General features: G+C 38.9%; 5 protein-coding genes and 1 non-coding gene across 9 annotated transcripts in view; all 6 read right to left on the bottom strand.

Moving 5' to 3' along the window:
• Positions 385–4,096, bottom strand: LOC104704057. Of its 2 annotated transcripts, none has more exons than XM_010420179.1 (3): positions 3,985–4,096; positions 1,374–3,810; positions 385–953 (listed from the first exon to the last, which is right to left on the bottom strand). In XM_010420179.1, the coding sequence occupies exons 2-3, from the start codon at positions 3,784–3,786 to the stop codon at positions 862–864; spliced, it is 2,505 nt and encodes an 834-aa protein (XP_010418481.1). In that variant the 5' UTR covers positions 3,787–3,810; positions 3,985–4,096; the 3' UTR covers positions 385–861. The 2 variants fall into 2 exon arrangements, with proteins under 2 accessions (XP_010418481.1, XP_019083699.1); XM_019228154.1 differs by having other exon boundaries at positions 1,374–3,799.
• Positions 4,642–6,023, bottom strand: LOC104704056. The gene has a single exon (XM_019228156.1). The coding sequence runs from the start codon at positions 6,007–6,009 to the stop codon at positions 4,831–4,833; it is 1,179 nt and encodes a 392-aa protein (XP_019083701.1). The 5' UTR covers positions 6,010–6,023; the 3' UTR covers positions 4,642–4,830.
• On the bottom strand, positions 7,843–8,925 carry LOC104705235. The gene has a single exon (XM_010421202.2). The coding sequence runs from the start codon at positions 8,842–8,844 to the stop codon at positions 7,843–7,845; it is 1,002 nt and encodes a 333-aa protein (XP_010419504.2). The 5' UTR covers positions 8,845–8,925.
• On the bottom strand, positions 10,435–14,358 carry LOC104704055. Its single transcript, XM_010420177.2, has 5 exons — positions 14,323–14,358; positions 11,720–14,100; positions 11,031–11,116; positions 10,912–10,942; positions 10,435–10,831 (listed from the first exon to the last, which is right to left on the bottom strand). The coding sequence occupies exons 2-5, from the start codon at positions 14,085–14,087 to the stop codon at positions 10,728–10,730; spliced, it is 2,589 nt and encodes an 862-aa protein (XP_010418479.2). The 5' UTR covers positions 14,088–14,100; positions 14,323–14,358; the 3' UTR covers positions 10,435–10,727.
• On the bottom strand, positions 19,508–19,580 carry TRNAE-CUC. Its single transcript has one exon. It is a non-coding gene; the product is annotated as a tRNA-Glu (tRNA).
• Positions 22,483–24,205, bottom strand: part of LOC104704054 (ubiquitin-conjugating enzyme E2 28) — a 2,350-nt gene continuing 627 nt past the window's right edge. The window contains exons 2-5 of one of the 3 annotated variants that reach the window (XM_010420175.2): positions 24,073–24,169; positions 23,133–23,260; positions 22,952–23,056; positions 22,483–22,863 (exon numbers count right to left, since the gene is read on the bottom strand). In XM_010420175.2, coding sequence (XP_010418477.1) covers positions 22,720–22,863; positions 22,952–23,056; positions 23,133–23,260; positions 24,073–24,142 — 447 coding nt within the window. In that variant the 5' untranslated portion in view covers positions 24,143–24,169 and the 3' untranslated portion in view covers positions 22,483–22,719. The remainder of the gene's footprint in view (positions 22,864–22,951; positions 23,057–23,132; positions 23,261–24,072; positions 24,170–24,205) is intronic. The other 2 variants (XM_010420176.2, XM_019228152.1) reach the window with 2 other exon arrangements.

Below are 24,205 nucleotides of genomic sequence, written 5' to 3'. Positions count from 1 at the left end.
TTTTTTAAAAAAAAAAAAAAAAAAAAAAAAAAAAAAAATTCCAACCGCAATCGCCCGCAAACGCAAACGCTTGCGGGAAGCAGCTTTTGGAATTCAGTGGTTTGGATCGGTTAGGAACGATTAGCAGCGATTGGGAACGGTTTGTGTGATTGGTTCCAATCGCTAGCAACCACTACCACCCGCAAACATTGCATTTGTGGGAAGTAGCGGGAGAACCAATCAACACCTCAGTCCTCTTTCTCTGATAGGATGCCGCCTTTGGATGATAAGAAAACTCTCTATTTCTTATCACAGATTGGATCCTACGAAGCAGAGGCTACAACATCATCTTTTCAAGCTCACTACCCTCAAATCTCACGCAGGAGAAGTTTGTACAGCACAATCTGCATAAAGCTCTCTAAACAATGAGAGTGAGTATTTTATACTAAGAACTGTAAACAAGTTTCTTACAAATATTTGTTGATCTTCCTATTCACCTTACAAATATCTTCTAGCTAGAGCCTGATTAAGCTTCTAAGTTCTAACTAGTGAACTCTCTGAATAAAAGCTTAACCTTAGGAAAACTCCAATAACATGTAAATACAAGCTCAACAATGTTCAAAAGCTCTCAAAAACTCTCAGATTACAAGAGCGGCTGCTTCCTCACTTGACTCAACCTACTCCCCCTTAACATATTCCTTCTTTATTTATAACACAATGATCTAACTCACACACCAAAACCCATGACTACTTTCTCACGTGCCAAGCCATCATCATATAAGAATTAGTCTCCATACGTGTGATCCCCATCCATGGTACCAATCCTCTGTTTCTTCCTCCTAATGTAGACCCGGTGCACCTTATCAGAGCCTCGTGAACGTATCATTGGACTTGTATAACTCTTCTCCGTTTTCTTGATGACCTCTTTTTATGAAACTTTCTTTGGTGGAAATACATGTTTATCTCGTTTATGGCTGCTTGGAATCACACGTTTAATAAAAGAATTCATATTATTCTGTAACTTAGTTTTGACTAAAGTATCTTTCTATCCAATGTATCCTTGTTTTACTAAATTACTATGATTCTTTTGTGATTAGAAACAAATGATATTACAATGCACCTACCACCTAGTAATGCTATGTAATACCGGGTTTTACTTCAGAGTTTTGGTTTGTCAGATGTATTCACAAACTTGTTGATTTTGTCCTGATCAATTGACTGTTCTCACCAAAATGCGTAACTCTTACACAGCATTGTTTTACTTTTTTCACAAACAAAAGCACCTAGACATGTCTTTGTTACGACATTGCGATATACATAACCCAAACCAGTTTAATCCTACTTTCAGCTCTTCTTCTTACTAGTGCAAGTAGTAGTTTTGTGTTGGGGCTTACCTGATACGATAGATGGAGGCGGTGGTGGCAGAATGACTGGAGGTGGAGGGAACAATGTTGGAACTCCAGAAGCTTCCGGCCAAGCTGATACGTCCGGAACAGGATAAAACGTGGCTCCATAAGTTTTGTGAAATCGATCAAGAGTGTTACAGTCATCTACATACTGCAAAGGGTTGATTGTCAGCTTCTCACAGACTGCTAGAGCGTGCAGACATGGGAACTTGCAAATTTGGAACTCCCCACACGTGCACGTGCTTTCAGTCAGCCTGACGATCCATCTATCCTTCTTTAACGGCTCTGTAACCTGAAACGCACCTTTGTCTAACGGCATTACAACATAAGTAACAGAAGCTGTCCTAAACTCTTCAAGCTTGTCCGTGACAAGTTTGTTGTAAACATCACCGCAATTAACCCCACTGCTATCACAACGACCCTCTTTAAAAAATGTTCTCATCTCATCAAACAGAAGCAGTGCAGTCGCTGTCACTGGCAGACCAAGACACAGAACGCTTTCACAAACTGCAAATAAAGGTTCTGTTTCTACCATCATGATTCCGTATCTCCGACCACTATCATGAGCCTGAGCCCACTGACTTTGAGTAAATTGGTCTAACCATTTCCCAGCTGCTAAGTTCTTCTTTTCGATGTCCTTCATGTAGGAATCAAATTTTTCAATCTGACTCGTGTTTCCAGCCTGCTTCAAAAGGTTCGTAAGGTAGTCATCTTTAAATTCATCGTGGAATTGGGAGCACAGATAATCCAGACAAAACCTGTGATAAGCCCAGGGTTCTTGCCATAGAGACCCTGGCTCGTTTACAACAGTGACTATGTCCGGGTTGGGACTGGAGATGAGACAAAGGTCTTTCCTTTGTGTGACCTTCTCTCTGATTCCAGTGAGAAACCAACGCCAACTATCAGTGGACACTTCTTTGGTAACCGCAAATGCAAGCGGGAAATAATAATCACCAGCATCGAGTCCCTGGGCAATCATCAATGTCATAGGGTACTTACCGTTCAAGTCTTTGGTGTCCACTATGATCACAGGTTTACAGTGGTGAAACCCTTCAATGGACTGTGGAAACGCCCAAAACACGCCACGAAAGAGTGCAAATTCAGGATTTGGAAAAAGATCGTATTGCCAGTCCACTAGTAGCCCATTAGATGTTTGAAACGCAGCCATTAATTTGGTCATCAATCTGAAACTTTGATCCCAATCTCCATATATTTTTTTTATCGCTTCCAGTTTTGCTGCCTTCATCACTGAAGTTTCAAGCTTGTAGCCAAATTTTTCAAACCACCAATCTTTCAACTCTGCAATTGTTAGTGTGGGTTGTACCCTGATCAGACTTTCAATCTCTTCTGCTGCAAATTCCAACTCGAAACTATCTGGCTCAAAAGAACAACAAGTATGTGGACCACTACACTTGGTTATCTCAACAAGTCCGTGATCTTCCATTCTAGCTGCCTGAAGCGACCAATTGCATTTCCATCTGATGCACTCAAACATATACTCGTCATTCTTAATCTCTTTTACTACACACCTTTGCTGCCCTCTAATGGAGCACCAGTCCACTACTTTCTTCAGCTCATATATATCTTTAAAACACAACCCCACGCGCAACTCATGTTCATCAACCCACAAACTGGATAGAATCTGCGGCTTTAAAGCACTTGAATTGACCCTATCTAATAAGCATGCACTCGCAGATGCCTCTAAGTCTGGCACATTCAATCCCTTGTGTGCACTGTCGTTATCCACTGTCAAATTAACCACCTGCTCCTCTACTTCATCCGAACCCATGTTTTTATCTGTCATTTCTCCATCTCCACCTCCATGAGTGCTACCGTTTCCAATCTCAGCACCTGCCTCGTCTTCAATCCACCCATTAATGTAATCCACTCCCTGAACCTCTAAGCCTACATCCCTCTCTAATTTAACAGATGGATGTGACACATAAGTAATAGCTTCTGGTGGTTGTTGGGTCCTCTGTCTTTTTGAGGAATTACCGGGGTTTTCAAATAGTGATGAGCAAGAAGCAGGATCAATAACTCCATTAGATGTCGATTTAACTTCCAAATACAACTCCACATCTTTAATAGAAGGATGATTGCTTGGAAGCTCAAGCATCGTCTCCAAGCTAGTGTCGTTCACCACAGGAAAGTGTGCATACATAAACAGATCCGGTGAAGCAGCTACAGGGTACCTACCGAAGATTTTGAACTCTGATTTCTGCTTATCTAATCCAAAAATTGGATAAAGCCCATTCAACAATGTAGTTAACGCAGTCTTTTGCCTAACTCTGATCTTCTTACGAGGCATTCCTTCATAGAATACGCCGTCAGGACCATACTTGACAGAACCATTCCAGTAACACAAAACCATAACCTTTTCCCTCAAGGTTTCCATCGCCATGAGCAATACAATCCTGCATTGAATCTAGGGTTAAAAAATTTAAACTTTTTGGGGCCTAAAACTCCTGACATACTTAAAAGCTAAAAACTAAAGGCTAAAGCTTTATGGCGACAGAAGCAGATAAACCCAATTAGTAGAAAACATAAACCTTAAACAGTGATACTCAAAAACTAAGACTTGTAAAGATCTAACACAAACCTGAAAACCGGAGAAATTCAAATCGTGTGTCGAAGCGAAGTTTGGAACCTCAGAAATGTAACTAATTTCGCCGCCCGCTAATGATTTCTCCGGTGATGTAGTTGCCACTTGTCGCCGGTGCTTCACAGCTTTTCGAAACTTGCATTTACAGTAAAAAACAAAAATAAAAGTGCTATTGGGCCAAAAGAAGAAAGCCCATTAATGTTTTGAGTCTAGCAAAACATATATATTTCCCCCCGCTTAAATTTAACTTTAATGATTTTTATACTTCTCTTGTCTTAAACTTAGAAGTATCTCGGGTAAGTTTATATTATCATGCAATGAAGTTTATAGTATCTCGGGTACTTTTAACATGCAATGAGCCTATTCTTAAACTTAAATTAGTTTAAGTTTTTTGATAATATAAACTTAGAAGTAACTCTCAGCCAATGATACTTCTCTTGTGTATGAAAAAAATCAATAGATGCGTTAAACTTAGAAAAGAACTTTGGATACGCGCGATACGTTTCTACAGGATATATTTTCTACAAAACTTTGTTAAGAATGGATGCGAGAGCAAGAGGAATATAATAATAAGTTTGGCAAAGAGATCGTAAAGAAGCAAGCAGAAGAAGTTTCCGATTCGGTTTAGCTTGGTTTTTCATATTGGTTCAGGGGATCACCAAAAGTTCTCAAGAACAAACCGGATTAGTTTTCATATACGAAAAAAAGCAACAACATTTCTTCTATCATGTCTCCGTTATATTAACCGGAACCGGATTTATCTTACTTTCCGAAAGTCAAAAGATACTACTAATCCACCAAAATGCATCTATCTTCCAGCTCTTCTTCTTTACTAGTCATGTGTTAGGCCTTACCTGATGAGTTAGGCGGACTAGGAGGAAACAATGTTGGAACTCCCCAAGCTTCCGGCCAGGCTGAAACTTTCGGAACAGGATAAAATGCAGCGGCGTAAGTTTTGTGATACCGTTCAACAGAGTAACAGTCGTCTACATACTGCAAAGGGTTAATTTTTAGCTTCTCACAGACCGCTAGAGCGTGCGGACATGGGAACTTTTCCGATTGGAACTCCCCGCATGTGCAAGTTGAGTCACTCAACTGAACAATCCATTCCTCCTTTTCTAAGGAGTCTGAGACGACCTGAAATGAATCTCTCTCTAACGGCGTTATAACATAAGTGATCGAATCTGTCATGAACTTTTCAAACTTGTCCATGACATGTTCTGTGTACACATCACCGCGGTTAAGAGAGCCATGGCTAAAGCTAAGAGATGTATCGAATGTGGTTCTCAACTCATCAAACATAAGCATCACATCCCCTGTTGTATAATTCTGAAAATCTTGACAAACTGTAAATATAATATTTGGATCTATCTCCTTGATTCCGTATCTCAGACCACTGTCGTAAGCAAGAGCCCACTGATGTGGAGGGCTTTGGTCTAACCATCTCCGAGCTTCTGGGTTCTTCTTTTCAATGTCTTCCATGTAGGAATCAAAAACATCCTTCTGATAAGTGGGTCCAGCAGAATACACAAAATTCCACAGGCACGGGTCATCTGGAAAAATGATAGAGAATTGGGTGCTAAAATATTCCAGACAGAATTTGTGATAAGCCCAGGGTTCTTGCCACAAAGACCCTGGTTCGTTAATAACAGCAAGTATGTCAGGGTGGGGACTGGAGATGAGGCAAAGGCCTTTCCTTTGTGTAACCTTCTCTCTGATTCCAGTGAGAAACCAACGCCAAATATCAATGGACAGTTCTTTAGTAACCGCAAATGCAAGAGGAAAAAAATTGTTGGCTGCATCAACCCCCGAGGCAATCATTAATTTCATAGGATACTTCCCGTTCAAGTCTTTCGAATCCACTACGATCAGAGGTCTACAATGTTGAAACCCTTTAATGGACTGTGAAAACGCCCAAAACACGCCACGGAAAGATGCAAATTCAGGGTTAGGAAAACGATCATATTGCCAGTCCACACACAGCCCATTAGAAGAGTGTAACACAGACATTAAATTCGGCATGGCTCTGAAACTCTGATCTTCATCTCCAAAGACACTTTTGATAGCTTTCTTTTTTGCGTCCTTTATCTCTGCGGTTTCAAGCTTATAGCCATTTTTCTCTTTCCACCAGTTCTACAACTCTGCAATTGAGAGCGTAGGATGTACCTTTACCATACGTTCAATCTCATCTTCTACAAACTCAGCTTCAAAATCTTCAGGACTACAAGTATGTGGGGCAGTATTTCTAGTTATCTCAACAAGCCCGTGTTTTTCCATTCTAGCTGCCTGTAAAGACCACTTGCATTTCCATCTGACGCACTCAAATGTATACATGTCCTTCTCGGTCTCTCTTACTATACACCTTCGCCGCCTTTTAATGGACCACCAGTCCACTGCCTTCTTCAGCTCATCTCTATCTTTGAAACACAATCCTAAATGCAAGTCATGATCGTCATCAATCCACAATCTAGGCAGAAGACACGGTTTTAAAACACCAGAATTGAAAACTTTAACCAAGCAGCCATCTGAGCCTAAAGTTTTATCCGCCATTTCTTGTTGTGTCCTCTGTCTTTTCGAAGAACTAGCAGGATTTTCCAATGGCGATGAACAAAGAGCAGGATCCTTAACATCATCAGAAGTTGGTTTAGCTTCCAAATAGAATTCCACAATTTGTACAGAAGGATGATTGGTTAGAACCTCAAGCATAATCTCCAAATTAGTGTCCTTCACCAAAGGAAGATGTGCATAGGTATACACATCCGGTGAAACAACTACAGGGTACCTACCAAAGATTTTGAACACTGATTTCTGCTTATCTAATCCAAAAATTTGATAAAGCCTACCCAACAAAGTGCTTAACGCAGTCTTTCGCATAACTGTGATCTTTTTAAGAATGGATCCTCCATAGCATACTCCATCAGGACCATACTCAATAGAACCATTCAAGTGACACAAAACCATAACCTTTTCTCTGAATGTTTACATCGCCATAAGCACAACAAGCCTGCAGTAAAAATCAAATAAAAATGTAAACTTTTTTGGCATAAACTCATAACCTGGATAAACCCATATCTAACTAAAGGGAAAGGCTAAAGCTTTTTAGGGATAGAAGCAGATAAACCCATTTAAGAGAAAACATAAACCCTAAACAGTTACAGTGATACTCAAGCTAAGACTAGAAAACTCCATATCAACGATACTGTCCAGCTCTAAAAAGAGAAAGCTTTTTTAGCTACAGAAGCAGATAAACCCATTCAAAAAAAAACATAAACCCTAAACTTAAAAACAAAGACTTGTAAAAAATTAAGGACCTGAAAAAGAAAAAAACGGGAATTTACGAATCGGGTGTCGCAGAGAAAAGCTTGAATCTTTCAGAAGTGGAAGTAATTTCACATTTCAGAAAAGCTTGGATCTTTCAGAAATTGGGTCACCGATGAAGAAGACAACTGTACTGAACTACCGCTTCATATTAATTGTAGCTTTTCAAAATACAATTGGGCCGTAAGAAGAAAGCCCGTTTATATTTTTGAGTCCGTTCTAAAACATTACCAAAATATTCCCATTCCCGCCTAAATTTAACTTTCATTTTTCCCAGTGATTTTAGTATTTCTTGAAAACGAGATGATGGGATTAAGTTTCAGATCCGGTTCAGCATGGTTTTCATATCGGTTCAGGGGATCACCAAAAGTTCTACTGAACAAACCGGAAAAAAGTTTCACTTACAGAAGCAGCAAATGGGCAAACACTACTTCTCATAATAACTAATCAGTAATCAGTTGATATAATTCACCAAAATGCCTGCCTCGGTTCGACTCAAATGTCAAAATCCATCTTCCAGCTCTTCTTCTTACTACCTTATTTGTATGGTGGTGATGGCGGCGGTGACGGTGGAATGAAAGGAGGAAGCAATCTCGGAACTCCAGAAGCTTCTGGCCACGCTAATATTTCCGGAACATCAGAAAAATTGGCAGCGTAAGTTCTGTTTAACTGTTGAAGAGTGTAGCAGTCATCCACATACTGCAAAGGGTTGAACTTCAGCTTCTTGCAGACGGCTAGAGCATGTAAACAAGGGAACTTGCAACGTTGAAACTCGCCACACGAGCAGGTGCAGTTGCTCAGTTGAACAATCCATTCATCCTTTTGTAACGGTGTTGTGACCTGAAACGCATTATTGTCTACCGGCATTACAATGTAATTGTAAGTAACGAAAAACGTCCTGAATTCTTCAAGCTTATCCATGACAGGTTCGGTGTACACATCGCCGCAGTTAAGAGAACTACGGCTACAATTAAAAGACTTGTCAAAAAAGGATCTCAGCTCATCAAATAGAAGCAGCACCGAACCTGTCACTACATGATCAGCCAGCTCAAATGCTTTACAAACTGCAAACAAAGCTTTTGTATTTATCTCCATGATTCCATATCTCCGACCACTGTCATGAACCAGAGCCCACAGATTTTGAGGGAATTGGTCTAACCATTTACGAGCCTCAGGGTTGTCCTGTTCGATTTTCTTCATGTAGGAAACAAACTGTTCCTTCTGACTCGTGGATCCAGCCTGCCTCATGAGCATCATCAGGTGTAAGCTTGGAAAAACAAGAGAGAATTGGGAGCAAAAATGATTCAGACAGAATCTGTGATACGCCCAAGGTTCTTGCCACAGAGACCCTGGTTCGTTTATAACAGCAAGAATTTCGGGGTTAGGACTGGAGATGAGGCAAAGACCTTTCCTTTGTGTAACCTTCTCTCTGATTCCAGTGAGAAACCAACGCCAAATATCAGTAGAAACTTCTTTAGTAACCACCGCAAAGGCAAGCGGAAAAAATTTGTTGGCTGCATCAACCCCCGAGGCAATCATCAAGTTCAATTGGTACTCACCGTTCAAGATTTTGGTGTCTACTACGATCAGAGGTCTACAGTGTTGAAACCCTTTTATAGACTGTTGAAAGGACCAAAACACACCACAGAAGGATGCAAACTGCGGATTAGGATAAAGATCGTATTTCCAATCCACGAGCAGTCCATTAGATGAATGAAAGGCAGACATTAACTTGGGAAGATCTTCAAAACTTTGATCCCAATCTCCAAAAACTCTTTTGATAGCTTTCTCTTTTGCAGCTCGCACATCTGAAGTTTCAAGCTCATAGCCAATTTTCTCTTTCCACCACTTCTTCAACTTCTGGATCAATGGGTTGACAAGTATGTGGACCAGTGTACTTGATTATTTCGACAAGTCCATGTTTTTCCATTCTAGCGGCTCCAAGTGACCACTTGCATTTCCATCTGATGCACTCAAAGATATACTCATCTTTTGCAGTCTCTCGTATTATACACTTTTGCTGCCCTTTTAGAGAACACCAGTCCACTGCCTTCTTGAGATCGTCACCATCTTTGAAGCACAATCCAACTCGTAAGTCATGATCGTCAACCCACAAACTAGACATACACGGTTTTGAAACACCAGAACCGGAAGTGATGCTATCTCCTATCAAAATCAACAACGTGCACCACCTTATCTGATTCTAAGTTTCTATCCATCGCCCTCTCTAACTTAACATGTATATCACTACCATCAGTCTTTTGTCTTTTGGAAGAACAAGCAGCAGGAACAATAACTCCATCCGATGTCGATATCACTTCCAAAAACAGGTTAATACTTTGAAAACAAGGATCTTTGGCTGTAACCTCAAGCATAGTCTCCAAACTAGTGTCGTCCACCACGGGAAGACGTACATACTTAACCCTAAACTGTTGAACAGTTAAAGGATATCTACCGATGACATCAAACCTTGACCTACTTCTATCTAACCCAGTAACTTGATACAGACGATCCAGCAATTCGTTAAACTTAGTCTTTCGCTTAACAGTGATTTTTTCAAGATCGGATCCATCATAGTATATGCCACTAGAGCTGTCCTTGATGCAACCGTTCCAGAAACAGTACACTGGAACATCTACTTCAGCCATGAGGACAACAAACCTGCAAGGAATTCAAAGTAAAAAAAATGTAAACTTTGGGGATGCAAACCCTTTGTCTCTGATTCTATAAGTGTAAGGAACCCTAAGAGATGCAAAACTTCAATTTCGCTCTTTTAAAAAAAAAAGTAAATACCTGAAGAAGAAATAAAACCGGAGATTTCGACTTTGATGTCACAAGGAAAGCTTCAAATTTTCGAAATGGAAGTAAAAATCGCAGCATTTAGTATTTTATCACAGGGGAGGACGAGTAGACGCGACCACTCTCGCACTTTGGGTCTAAATAAGAAGTCCCAAGTCATCAGACTTGAACCGAATTCTAAACCAAATGATTAAAAAAATGATTTCAAGAAATCTAACTGATTCAAATACTATTCCGGTTCGGTTTAGCATTTATTTAGCCAATTAATAAATTTATTGTTAATGACATGGCTATTGTGAACCAGTTCCTTCCTTTGCCGTGGGATAAAATTTGTATGCAATAGATGGTTCCCATAGTTGTCCTCTTTTGAATGGTTCAGAGAACTGAAAGATTAGGTAATGAGCCATTACTAATGGCTGACTCCTAAATTCAAAAGAACCATTATGGAATTTTCACACACAAAAGCACCAACGCAGTTAAACATGATCTGCTTTTGATTCCTACTAACTCTAGTTCTCTAACTTTCAGCTCTTCTTACTAGAACAAAGAAGAAAAAAGAACCAAAAATCGAAAGTTGGCATGAATGATTCCTAAGGAACTCATGGTAGTTCCTATATCTCTTCTTACTTACTTACTCCACTCCTCATCTGCTTGGTTTGGAGCTCATTTTGGATCATCTCCTTTATAGATAACTTTTGTGGGGTAAGGTCGATTTCGAACTTCTCAGCTGTAATAACACAACACAAGTTACAGAGACAACATCCATCATCAGTGAAGAAAACAAAACGATCTGATCTTAACTCATACCTAGTCGCTTGAGGATGTCAGCGAACGCCGTCTGTCAGGAAATAACAAAGCTATAGTTAAACTTAGATATCGATTATATCTTCTGAGGCACATAAATTTCTTGTGGTTTGAATCCTAACCGTTTTAAGGTCCACCACTTTCAAGATATCAACAACTGCATTTCGCAACTCTTCATCACTAGGAGGCTCCTTGGTTTTGTCATTTACTAGATCAAACAAACACAGATAAATAAATGGCATCAGAAACATCATCAAAACATAAAGGAAGATATATCAAAATATAAGGACACTATAATTCTTCAGTTTTATGAATCTAAGGAATCTTCGTTTAATAAGTATTGAGTTTGTTCTGAATTCTAGTCTTGACTAAAGCTATCTTTTGTATTGAATTTATCCTTGCTTTGGTAAATTCTAAGTTAAATACTGAAATTAGAAACAATACAATGCAACGAGTAAAGTTAATACCGATTTTAGTTCAGTTTTCATTCATGATTCTGTGTTTATTAAGACTTTCAAATCAATTTCAGAATGATTCGACTGTTAGCTCAGGGCACACAGTAAAATGCAAAAACTCTCGTTGATTTCACAAACAAAAGCAGCAACACAAATGTCTTTGTTAAGACACTACGATGTATAACCAAAACCGGTTTAATCATACTTACCGAAAGGCCCCAAATTCAAAAGATACTACATAATCACCCATCAGTTAGCAAAATCCATGCAAAAACCTCTTTAGGATTGACTCAGTTTGGTACCAAATCCATCTAAATGGTTCAGATTTTCGTCTTCCTAGTATGAGGAGGACTTACCTGTATTGTTAGGTGGCGGCAGAATGACAGGTGGAAACAATGTTGGAACTCCAGAAGCTTCTGACCAAGCTGATACTTCCGGAACAGGAGAGAATGTGGCAGCATAAGTTTTGTATAATCGGTCAAGAGTGTAACAGTTGTCTACATACTGCAAAGGGTTGATTTTCAGCTTCTCGCAGACTGCTAGAGCGTGCAGACACGGAAACTTACTTGATTGAAACTTCCCACACGTGCAGGTGCATTCATTCAGCCGAACGATCCATTCATCATTCTGAAGTGGCTCTGTCACCTGAAAAGCACCTTTCTCTAACGGCATTATAACGTGAGTGATGGAATCTGTCATTAACTCTTCGAGCTTGTCCATGACGGGTTTGGTGTACATATCTCCGCGGTTAACCCTACCACTGCTATCACAAAGACCCGTCTTGAAAAGCAATCTCATCTCATCAAACAGAAGCAGTACGGTTGCTGTCACTGGCAGACCAAGAGACTGAAAGCTTTCGCAAATTGCAAACACATTTTCTGTCTCGATCGTCATGACTCTGTATCTTCTCCCACTGTCATGAGCCAGAGCCCACTGACTTTGAGGGAATTGGTCTAACCATTTGCGAGCTTCTGAGTTCTTCTTTTCAATTTCCATCATGTAGGAGTCAAATTCTTCCTTCTGATTCGTGGATCCAGCCTCTTCCACAAGGCTCTTTAGGTAGTCATCTTGAAAAAAATCATGGAATCGGGAGCAGAAATAATCCAGACAAAACCTGTGATAAGCCCAGGGTTCTTGCCATAGAGACCATGGCTCGTTTACAACAGCGACTATGTCCGGGTTGGGACTGGAGATGAGACAAAGGTCTTTCCTTTGTGTGACCTTCTCTCTGATTCCATTGAGAAACCAACGCCAACTATCAGTGGACACTTCTTTGGTAACCGCAAATGCAAGCGGGAAATAGCAATCATCAGCTTCCATTCCTGAGGCAATCATCAACTTCATAGGGTACTTACCATTCAAGTCTTTAGTGTCCACTATGATTAGAGGTCTACAGTGTCGAAAACCTTCAATGGACTGTGGAAACGCCCAAAACACACCACGAAAGGATGCAAATTCAGGATTTGGAAAAATATCGTATTGCCAGTCCACAAGTAGCCCATTAGATAAGTGAAACGCAGCCATTAATTTGGGTAATACTCTGAAACTCCGATCCCAATCTCCAAAGACTTTTTTGATCACTTCTTGTTTTGCTTCTTGCATTTCTGAAGTTTCAAGCATGTCGCCAAATTTTTGAAACCACCAATCCTTCAACTCTGCAATTGTTAGTGTGGGTTGTACCCTGATCAGACTTTCAATCTCCTCTGCTGCAAATTCCACGTCAAAATTATCTGGCCTTATAGGACAACAAGTATGTGGACCAGTAAACTTGGTTATCTCAACAAGTCCGTGTTCTTCCATTCTAGCTGCCCAAAGCGTCCACTTGCATTTCCATCTGATGCACTCAAACGTAAATGCGTCCTTCTTGGTCTCTCTTACTACACACTTTTGCCGCCCTCTTATGGAGCACCAGTCCACTACCTTCTTCAACTCATCCCTGTCTTTAAAACACAACCCTACACGCAATTCATGATCATCAACCCACAGACTGGACAGAGACCACGGATTTGAAGCACTTGACTCGACACCTTTATCTAAGCACGCATTAGCCGATGCCTCTAAAGCTGACACATTATTTGCTGTCCAATTAACAACCTGCTCCACCCCATCCAAACTTGAGTTTGCTTCCGTCATTTCTCTATCTTCATCTCCATGATGAGTGCTACCGTTTCTAAAAGCAGCATCTGCGCACCCGTTAGTGGTATCCAATCCCTGAACCTCTAACCCATTATCCCTCTCTAATTTAACAGATGGAGGATGTGTCACAGAACCAGGAGCTACTTGCGGTTGTTGGGTTCTCTGTCTTTTCAAGGAACTAACCGGACTCTCCGATGGAGATGAACAAGCAGCAGGATCATTAACTCCATTAGATGTCGATCTCACTTCCAAGTACAACTCCACATCTTTAATAGAAGGATGATTGCTTGGAACCTCAAGCATAGTCTCTAAACTAGAGTCGTTCACCACAGGAAAGTGTGCATACATAGAGAGATGTGGTGAAACAACGAAAGGTAACCTACCAAAGATTTCAATCTTTGATCTCTGCTTATCTAAACCAAAAATTGGATAAAGGGCATTCAACAATGTGCTTAACTCAGTCTTACCCCTAACTCTGATCTTCTTAGGAGTAGATCCTTCATAGTATACGCCATCAGGACCATACTTAATAGAACCATTCGTGTAACACAACACCGTAACCTTTTCTCTCAAGGTTTCCATCGCCATGAGCACAACAGTCCTGCAGTGAATTCAAAGAAAAATGTAAACTTTTTAAGGCTTAAACTCGTAACATACAAAACCCAAAACTCCATATCTAAAAGGAAGGCTAAAGCATTTTATGGATGAACCCTAAACACTGATACTCAAGCCAAGACTTGTAAAGTCGCAACTGGAAAATAAAAAGGGAGAATTTTTCGAAATGGGAAAGCTTGGATTTCTAAGAAAACGCAGTAATTTTCACCGTTTCTTCCGGTGATGCGACGCCGATGAAGACCAAAAGCTTGGATTTTTCAGACAAACAAAAAAAACTCGCTCACGAATATAGCATTTCGAAAAGTACAATTGGGCCGAAAAATGAAAGCCCATTAGAGTTTAGTCGTTCAAACCAAAAGTTCAAGACTCCCGCCTAAACTTAACGTTCATGTCCCAATGATTTTATTAATATTTTTTCTTGTTTCTTTTTTTGGTCACAAAAATATATTTTCTTGTTTTAAAAAGAAAATTTATAAATCAAACTTTTGTTTTCTATTCGATTTCTTCAATTTAGATGATGTCGTCCACATTAAGCCTCCTCCTTGCAGATAAAAGAATTGTAGACGTCTGAATGAGCAATTGGGAAAGAGTTAATAAAGAAGAAGAAGAAGTAGATGGTGCGATTACGATTCCGACGTAGAAGCAGCAATACATTATGATTTATGTCTTTGCTAAACTGGACACATAAAAGAGCAGCAACAAATTATTTATGTCTACATTATAACAACCTGAACCGGATTAATCCTACTTCTTAAAAGTCAAAAGATACTACAAAATCACACTAATCAGTTTATATAATCCACAAAAGTGCCTGCCTCGGTTCGACTCAATTAATCCATCTTTCAGCTCTTCTTCTTAGTAGCGCGAGGTGTAAATGCTTAGCCTCCTCCTCCTGCTTCCTTTGGCAGCGTCGTGTGCTTTGATCTAGGTTGAGAAGGTTGGGTTGGGAAGGAGCTGAGGAACGTCTGACTGGTGGTGAAGCCATCAGACGTGATAGATAGCTACTTCCCCCTCCCATATCTGAAAAAGTAGAAATGGTATAAGGAGACTAGCATAAGCCAAACAGCGTTCTAAAGCAAAATCAAAAGCTTGTGTTTTCTACTGAAAGGAGACTAATGTGTTTGTTTTGTTTCTCGCATAAGCCAAACTACAGCAAAATAAAAAACGAGAGAAGAATAAACAAGGAGAGTAAGCATAAGCCAAACATCGTTCTACAGATACAATCAGCGAGAGAAGAAGAGCATCTCATAAACCAAACAACGTTCTAAAACAAAATCAAAAGAGTGGAGTGGTATTTTTAGAATAAAAAGAGTGGAGTGGAGGAAGTACTAAAAAGAGTGGAGTGGAAGAAGAGGACCACCCCACTCTCACACTTAATTAAAAGAAAACGGCCAAAAAAAGGACTTAAAATAAAGAACAGCCAAAATAGAACGCCCAAGTGATCAAATTTGAATTGTTGACAAAAAAAAAGTGAACAAATTTTGAACTGAATTATAAACCAAATGATTTGAAATTGATTTCAGGAAATCTAATCAGGTTCCGGTTTGGTTCGATTTACCATTTAGCCAATGGGGTGTGCCAAATTAGACTATTGCTTAAATGTCGTGAAATAAAATTGTATACATTACGGGTTTAAATCTAATCAAACCAACTTCTGTTGAAAAAAAAAAAAGCAGCCTAACATAATTGACTTCAAAAGAACCAGACTGAACTTTAAACATACAAAAAAACAAAAGCAGCAACGCAGTTAAACCTGAACCGGTTTTGATTCATAAGGAGTTTATGTTCTTAAATCGTATACACAAAAAGGCGGCTTGCCAATTTGGACATTACTACTAATCGTCTCGGTCGGTTTGGCTAACTTTATAAGTTTTCATTCAGATATTTGGCTTTATTAAAACTCTTAACCAAGAAAACTTGAATCCATGATAGTTTGGGGGCTCAGCAGAAGCTTAACTATAGAAAAGATCTGATTTTCACATACAAAAGCAGCAATACACTACTTCACGAGAGTCCAAAAGATACTACATAACCATTAATCAGTTGAACTAAACCCACCAAATACTCAAATCCACATTTCAGCTCTTCTTCTTACTGCTGCGAGGACTTACCTGCTACGTTAGTTGGGTGAGATGGTGGAGGAAACAATCTCGGAACTCCAGATGCTTCCGTCCAAGCTGACATATCCGGAACAATAGAAAAAGTGGCTGCGTAAGTTCTGTTTAACCTTTCAAGAGTGTAACAGTCATCCACATACTGCAAAGGGTTGACTTTCAGCTTCTTGCAGACGGCTAGAGCGTGTAGACATGGGATCTTGTAGCGTTCAAAATCCCCGCAAGCACAGGTGCAGTCACTCGGCTGAACAATCCATTCATCCTTTTGTGACGATGTTGCCACCTGAAAGGCGTTATTGTCTAACGGCATTACCATGTAAGTAACAGAAGCTGGCATGAATTCTTGAAGCCTATCCAAGACGGGTTTGGTGTACACATCGCCGCGGTTAAGTGAACTACGGCTACAACTAAAAGACTTGTCAAAATAGGATCTCAGATCATCAAACAGAAGCAGCATCGAACCCGTCATCACTAACTGATCAGGCAGCATAAATCCTCTACAAACTTCAAACAGAGCTTCTGTATCTGTCGTCATGATTCCATATCTCCGACTACTGTCATGAACCAAAGCCCACTGATCTTGAGGGATTTGGTCTAACCATTTCCGAGCTTCAGGGTTGTCTTTCTCAATGTTCTTCATGAAAGAATCAAATTCTTCCTTCTGACTCGTGCATCCAGCCCGCTCCACAAGATTCTCCAGGTAGTAGTCTCGGAAAACGCCAAGGAACTGAGAGCCCAGATGATTCAGACAGAACCTGTGATAAGCCCATGGTTCTTGCCACTGAGACCCTGGTTCATTAACAACAGCGACTATGTCCGGATGGGGACTGGAGATGAGGCAAAGGCCTTCCCTTTGCGTAACCTTCTCTCTGATTCCAGTGAGAAACCAACGCCAACTATCTGAGGACACTTCTTTAGTAACCGCAAAGGCAAGTGGGAAATATTTGTTGGCTGCATCAACCCCTGAGGCAATCATCAAGTTCAGTTGGTACTCACCGTTCAAGCTTTTGGTGTCCACTACGATTAGAGGTCTGCAGTATTGAAACCCTTGTATAGACTGTGGAAATGCCCAAAACACACCACAGAAGGATGCAAACTTTGGATTAGCAAAGCTATTGTACTTCCAGTCTACCACGAGTCCATTAGATGAGCAAAAGGCAGACATTAACTTGGGCAAATCTTCAAAACTCTTATCCCAATCTCCAAAGACTCGTTTGATAGCTTCCTTTTTTGCTGCCTCCATATCTTCAGTTTCAAGCTCGTAGCTATATTTTTCATTCCACCACTTCTTCAACTCTGCAATTGTTTGTGTGGGTTTATCCCTGACCGCACGTTCAATCTCCTCTAATTCAAACTCTGTTTTGAAATCTTCTGGATCAATGGGACTACAAGTATGTGGACCAGTATAACTGATTACCTCAAACAGTCCATGTTCTTCGATCCTGGCCGCCCGAAGTGACCACTTGCATCTCCATCTGATGCACTTAACCATATACCTGTCATTGGAAGTCACACGTACTACACACCTTTGCTGCCCTTTAATGGAACACCAGTCAACTGCCTTCTTCAGCTCATCACTATCTTTGAAGCACAATCCTACTCGCAAGTCATGATCGTCAAGCCACAAACTAGACATACATGGTTTTGAAACATTAGAATTGGAATTGTTATCCGAACTTCTGCTATCCTCTGTCAAATCAACCACGTGGACAACCCCTTGTGATCCTGAGTTTCTATCCGTCTGCCTCCCTGAATTAACAGGTTTATTGGTCCTCTGCCTTTTCGAGGAACAACCAGGATCGGCCAAAGGCGATGAACAAGATGCAGGATCAAAAACTCCATATGTCACTTGCAAATACAGGTCAATCTTTTTATGATGGGGATGTTTGCTTGGAACATCAAGCATAGTCTCCAAACTAGCATCGTTCACCACCAGAAGAGGTATATACTTAACAATAGACTCTTGAACAGCTGAAGGAAATCTACCAACTATACCAATCTTTGATACCCTCCTATCTAATCGAGTAACTTGATACAGCTGATCCAACAATTTGTTAAACGGAGTCTTTCGCTTAACCATGATTCTCGTAAGATAGCTCCCGTCAAAGTCTATGCCATAAGGTCCATCCGTGATTTTACCGTTCCAGTAGCAGTACACAGGAACCTCTACTTCAGCCATAATATAACCACAACAAACCTGCAAGGAATTCAGAGTAAAAATGGTAACTTTGGGTGCTAAAACCCTTAAATGAAAACAGTTGTCTCTGATTCTCGAATTATAAGGAACATAGAAGAAGAATGAAACAGTATCTCTCTAAAACAACAACAAGGAGGGGTATAAGCGACAGAAGCAACTATATCCATCAAGAAAGAACAGAGAAAAAAAAACCCTAAAATGAAAACAGTTGTCTCTGATTCTCGAATTATAAGGAACATAGAAGAAGAATGAAACAGTATCTCTCTAAAACAACAACAAGGAGGGGTATAAGCGACAGAAGCAACTATATCCATCAAGAAAGAACAGAGAAAAAAAAACCCTAAAATGAAAACAGTTGTCTCTGATTCTCGAATTATAAGGAACGTAGAAGAAGAATGAAACAGTATCTCTCTAAAACAACAACAAGGAGGGGTATAAGAAACAGAAGCAACTATATCCATAAAGAAAGAACAGAGAAAGAAAAAAAAACCCTAAAATGAAAACAGTTGTCTCTGATTCTCGAATTATAATAAACACTAAAAGCAGCAACAATTCTCTAAGACGCTACAGTAGTAATGAGGTATATCAAGCAAGAAAAGAACACAAAAACCCTTTTTTTAAAAAATCCAAAGAAGCAAAAATGGTAATCTGAGTTAGATGATGTCTACATACCTGAAGAAGAAGAAAAATGGGTGATTTTCGAGTTAGAAGTCACAAGGAAGCTTGAAATTTCAGAAATGCAAGCAAAAATCTCAGCAGAATTTTAAGGTTTCTCCAGCTAAAATGGGTCTCAGTCTCACAGAGGAAGACAGCTACAAAATGTGATATATCGAACGAAGATATATTTGAATAATTTACAGAATGTAAAAAACTGAAAAAAAAAAAAAAGTTAGAGATTCAGATATTTTTACTACTGGGCCGCAACAAGAAAGCCCAGTACTTATTGACGGATTACAGATGATCGTGTGTGCCCATTCTGTATTTCTTGGAGCAGGTCCATTTTGGTACTCATCCTTGGTTTTACGTAACTAGATAGAACCAGAATCCGGTTTTTGTAAAATAGTAAAACAAAATAAAAAAGCCTCCGTCGCCGGGACTCGAACCCGGGTCTCTCGGGTGAGAGCCGAGTATCCTAACCAGCTAGACTACGACGGATTTTGTTTACTTATTTTACATATGATATATATAACCTATCACTATTAAGTGTTGCATCGCTGTGCGCCATTTGTTTTGTGATAAGAACATTTTGTTAGCATCATACAAGACATGTAGCATAACATATAGGAACATAATTTAGAAATTAAAAATCATGGTAAATAAAGTATATTTTATTTTATTGTTCAAATAGATATACAGTACAAATATGAAATCATTGATTCTTATGTACAGATAGGAATATAATTTTACAAATACAAGGGAATTAAGTTGGAAAGGTGGAGAAAGTTTTCATGTAAACATTAGACACTAGAATGCAATTTACGCAAAATCGTATATATACATATAAAAAAAAATGAGTAACCGCTTAATTAGTTCGGTTTTGTATCTCGGACCAGTCTGTTCCGTGTTCGCATCATATTGTTGTTATCTTCAACATTTCCTAGTCGTCTAGTTTTTCCAGTTTAATGGAACCATTAAGCGCTGCTTCTACTTATCTTAATAAAATGGGAGCGTGACTATAATTACCTGTTTTCAAGTTTCCATATTTTAAAAACTAGTGACATGAACACAACAATATAAAATTTCAAATTGGTTGTGTTCTAAACCAATATGAAAATTGGTTGCGTTGCACGGGAAAGAACACAACCAATTTGAAAATTTATTTCATTTAAAATGTGTAAGCATAACACCAATGACCAATGTGAAAAATATATCTATGTTAGTTTTATTATACAACAAATTTGGGAAACAGGAAAAGAGGTTTAATGATATTCACACCAGCTTTTTAAGATGCCGCATGTGCAAAGTTAAACATCTTCCATCAACGATGAACCATCCATCTTTAGTTGTGTTTACGCCCTTCTTAGAACTCGCTTGGATAAAAAAACAGACAAGAACAGTCTATTAAAATCTAAATTTACCATTTTTTTGTCGTCTCTCCAACATGATTAACAAAAATCTGAAACAATGACATTAGCACATTAGTGTGGCTCCCATCTTAAATATCTAACTCACTCATACCTGTTCCAAGTGAAAAGAAAAACACAAACAGCACAAACCCGTAGTTCTCAGAAAGATAGAGAGAGTATCCGAGGAAGATGTACCTGTTGAACTGGAGAATCTAGTGAAGATTACGTGAGAAAGATAATGGCAAAAAAGACGGAGATTTGAAGATCAATTTTGCTTCCAGATTACTTGCGCAAGTCTCTTCCCTAATTCTACAATCTAATTATTAAAAAACAATAAAAGGAAGAGATTTTTTTTTAAAAAAAAATTATTAGAAGCGATAATGATACTCTAAAATTCAGAACAAAAATTTAGTTTTTTACCCGACTAAAGGAAGAGGAGGGAATAGTGATCATAAGAGATTTCAGAGCTTTTTGTATGGAATCATGTTGTTGTTCGGCTGTTCCATTGTTGAAGAATTAAGGAGAAGTGGAGATAATGAGATCATGGGGAAGAGAGGCGTAGCAGTTTCCAATTTTTTTTTCTTGTTTTTTTTTTTATCGTTATAACACAATTTTATTTCAATAAGTATTTTAAAGTTAAAATTAGTTAGAATAGCGAAACATCAAAATTTGGGACTTAAGACAGGTGTCAGATGAAGAGGGCTGCAGTTAATAGAGAACTTACTTGTGAATTATAAGATAAAGATTTGTGATATAATCGTTTCTTTCAATTTCACAATTTCTACGTAGACCAAGTATAAATGAGTCTTCTCCAAAAATTTAAAAGCCAACATGTTCCGCGCGCTAAGCAACATGTCCAAACTTCCAATCATTTGTCTCTCATGTACTGTGAGTTGGAGGATATCAATAGGTGAGTGGTCTCTTGCTTTCAGAACGTAAAGCAATAAATAACCATTGAGAAAATGGGTAGTTTGTTCCTCAATCTCACAAGTTCAATGGGTAGTTTGTTCCAACGTTTTTGCTGTATTTATTGTGTTGGTGGTCTCAATCAAAGAAATGTAATAAGAAGACAAGATTTTAATGGTAGATATATATATATCAAAGTCAACCTTATATTCTTTAGTTTAAAAAAAAAAAAAACACAAACAAATATGTGGAATCATTAATTGATTCTTCTTACAAACAAGGGAAATAAGAAAGGTGAAGACAATGTTCCTAACCAGTAACAAGAAAGAGAGTCAAAGACACGACTCAACGTATCTTCGGTATATGGTTGGGTGTTGGCCCCACTTTGCTATTATTTTCAACATTTGGGCTCGGGAACACCACAAGACTTGAGATGAGAGCTAATGACACTTTTACTGAGGGTGACACGGTGTTTAATTTCATCACACAGGCATGCTTGGGTCTCTTTCATTGTCTCACAACATGAGTTCGGCAGCTTCATTCCCCGAGACATACCGTCGAAGCAAAGCTGAAGCGCATTCAGTTTTTTCGGAGTTGTACCACATGCTTCTCCACTCCTCTTGGAAGTACTGCCGCTGGCAGCGGTAGCTTCTGTTGGAGGAGGGAATGATGCCGAGACTATGACGAATGCGATAAGGAACAATGCTACGATCTTCATCATGTCTTGTTGTTTGGGATACGTCTTGTTTTCTAAGAGGATCTCTTACGTATTTATAGGATAATTGAGGGTTCCCATTGTATGGCATTGGCGTTTTAACTTCTTTTAGTCAACATGAACATAAATTAGTTGTTATGTAAAAATAGCCCAAAAGTAATGCTAATATAAGCTTTAGGAATTTATAGAAATGCTAGATTTGGGTTTCGTGTAATAACGTGAATTGTGTATGTGTAACGCAAAATCCACTTATCGTAATCCTTTCCCAAAAACTTTCAACCTATCTTAGTATAGTTCATATATATAATGGTTCGAGAATAAAAGTTAACACTTTCAAAATAGTTCATTTTTTTTCTTAACTTCATCCAGCTTTACATAATACTTTTTTAGTAATTGCAAGAAAAACAAAGAAATGAAACAAAGGGATAAAAGAGGAGACGAAATGTGTTTTTTTTTTTGTTTGGTTGCATCAAAGATGTTTCAAACAAGAGATAAAACATAGGAATCTAACTTATTTCATGAAAGATCCTATGTGAAAGAAGTCCTCTCTCTCTTTCTCTCTCTCTCTCTCTCTCTCTCTTAAAACCGAGTCTTCAGGGATCAAACTTCATCCCATTGCATACTTCTGAGTCCAGCTTCGGGCAGTAGACTCATACTTGGCTCTGTCGGTTTTGTACATGTGAGCAATCTCAGGAACCAAAGGATCATCTGGGTTTGGGTCCGTTAACAATGAACAGATCGAAAGCAACACCTATAAATTCACAAATGATCGGATTAAAATCAGAGCAGATTCATTATATATATCTCCAACGCTAATGGTAAAATAGTGCTTTTCTCACCTTGGAAATGGTGAGTGCAGGACTCCATTGTTCTTTCAGAATGTCGAGGCAAATGCTTCCGTTGCTGTTCACATTAGGATGAAACACTTTTGTCCTAAACGCAACCTGCAAGGGAAAAAGGTTCATTTCAATTCCACTAGAACCCATTTAATGATTTCAATTTGGTGAAAATGATATTCACCTTTGGTGGTTTGAAAGGATAATCCGGAGGGAAGTGAATGGTCACGAGAAAGACTCCGCCTGAATAAGGACTCTCGGACGGACCCATGATCGTAGCTTGCCAATGAAACATGTCTTCAGCAACAGGGCCTTGAGGATTTACAATGGTTCGTTCATATNNNAAAAAAAAAAAAAAAAAAAAAAAGAGAAAGTTTAGCTTTGATAAACCTGATCAAAGGCATTAACAAGGAATACACACAATAAAACATAAAGACTGGCGCAATAGTGGTGTATTTAGTACTTCTCTAGCAGAAGAATGCATGAGCAGTTTGAGAATCTCCTTAAACAATCCTCAGACTCTATTGGGACCAACAATACCAATTCATTATACACTTTCACATTTTAATAGGCTCGTACAACACCCAAAAATGCAATAAATAACTAACAAAGACTTAAACAGCTTTCTACTCAACAGTCAAAACTGAGGAGAGTGTTGTTTTTTCCTGATACCGATAAGTAGCAAAGAAGATCCGGACCCAGAGAAAGTTTGTAATATCCATTATGGATAATGGGATAAACAAGGCAGGAAGCAATCTATGGTAGGCACCAAAACCTTTATTCTTAAAAAAATATCTCAACTTTACATTCCTATCTCCAAAACTATGATCAAAATTCATAAGATAGCTGCAACAACCAATCTAAAAGCAGTACCCCAAGAAGTTTGTGGTAAGAAAAATCTCAACTTTTAGAAGATGTGTATAAATATCTCAATCCAGTATCAGCACAACCATCAGTATCATCAGTATGTTCAAATCTAAGAAGAAACTCAAATTTCAATTGGTATACTCAAGATCTCTAGATAACTATGTACTGTGATTAAAAAGATTTCATTTTTTTTAAAATAAATATAAGATCTACAACAAAGCTCAAAACGGAAGAGAGAGAGACGAAGTACTACTAACCAGCACTGCAGGAGGTTGGAGGATCCTTCTGGAGATCCTTGAGCTCTTTCAAGATCCGTTTCGAAGCCATTTCTCAACAAACTCCTTAGATCCAATCCTAAAAAGCCAAAAAAAAAAAAAAAAAAAAAAAAAA

This window comes from Camelina sativa, chromosome 7 (genome assembly GCF_000633955.1).
Source record: "Camelina sativa cultivar DH55 chromosome 7, Cs, whole genome shotgun sequence".
Taxonomy (NCBI): domain Eukaryota; kingdom Viridiplantae; phylum Streptophyta; class Magnoliopsida; order Brassicales; family Brassicaceae; genus Camelina; species Camelina sativa.
Note: the sequence above shows the minus strand (reverse complement) of the source record. Positions and strands in the feature narration are given on the sequence as shown.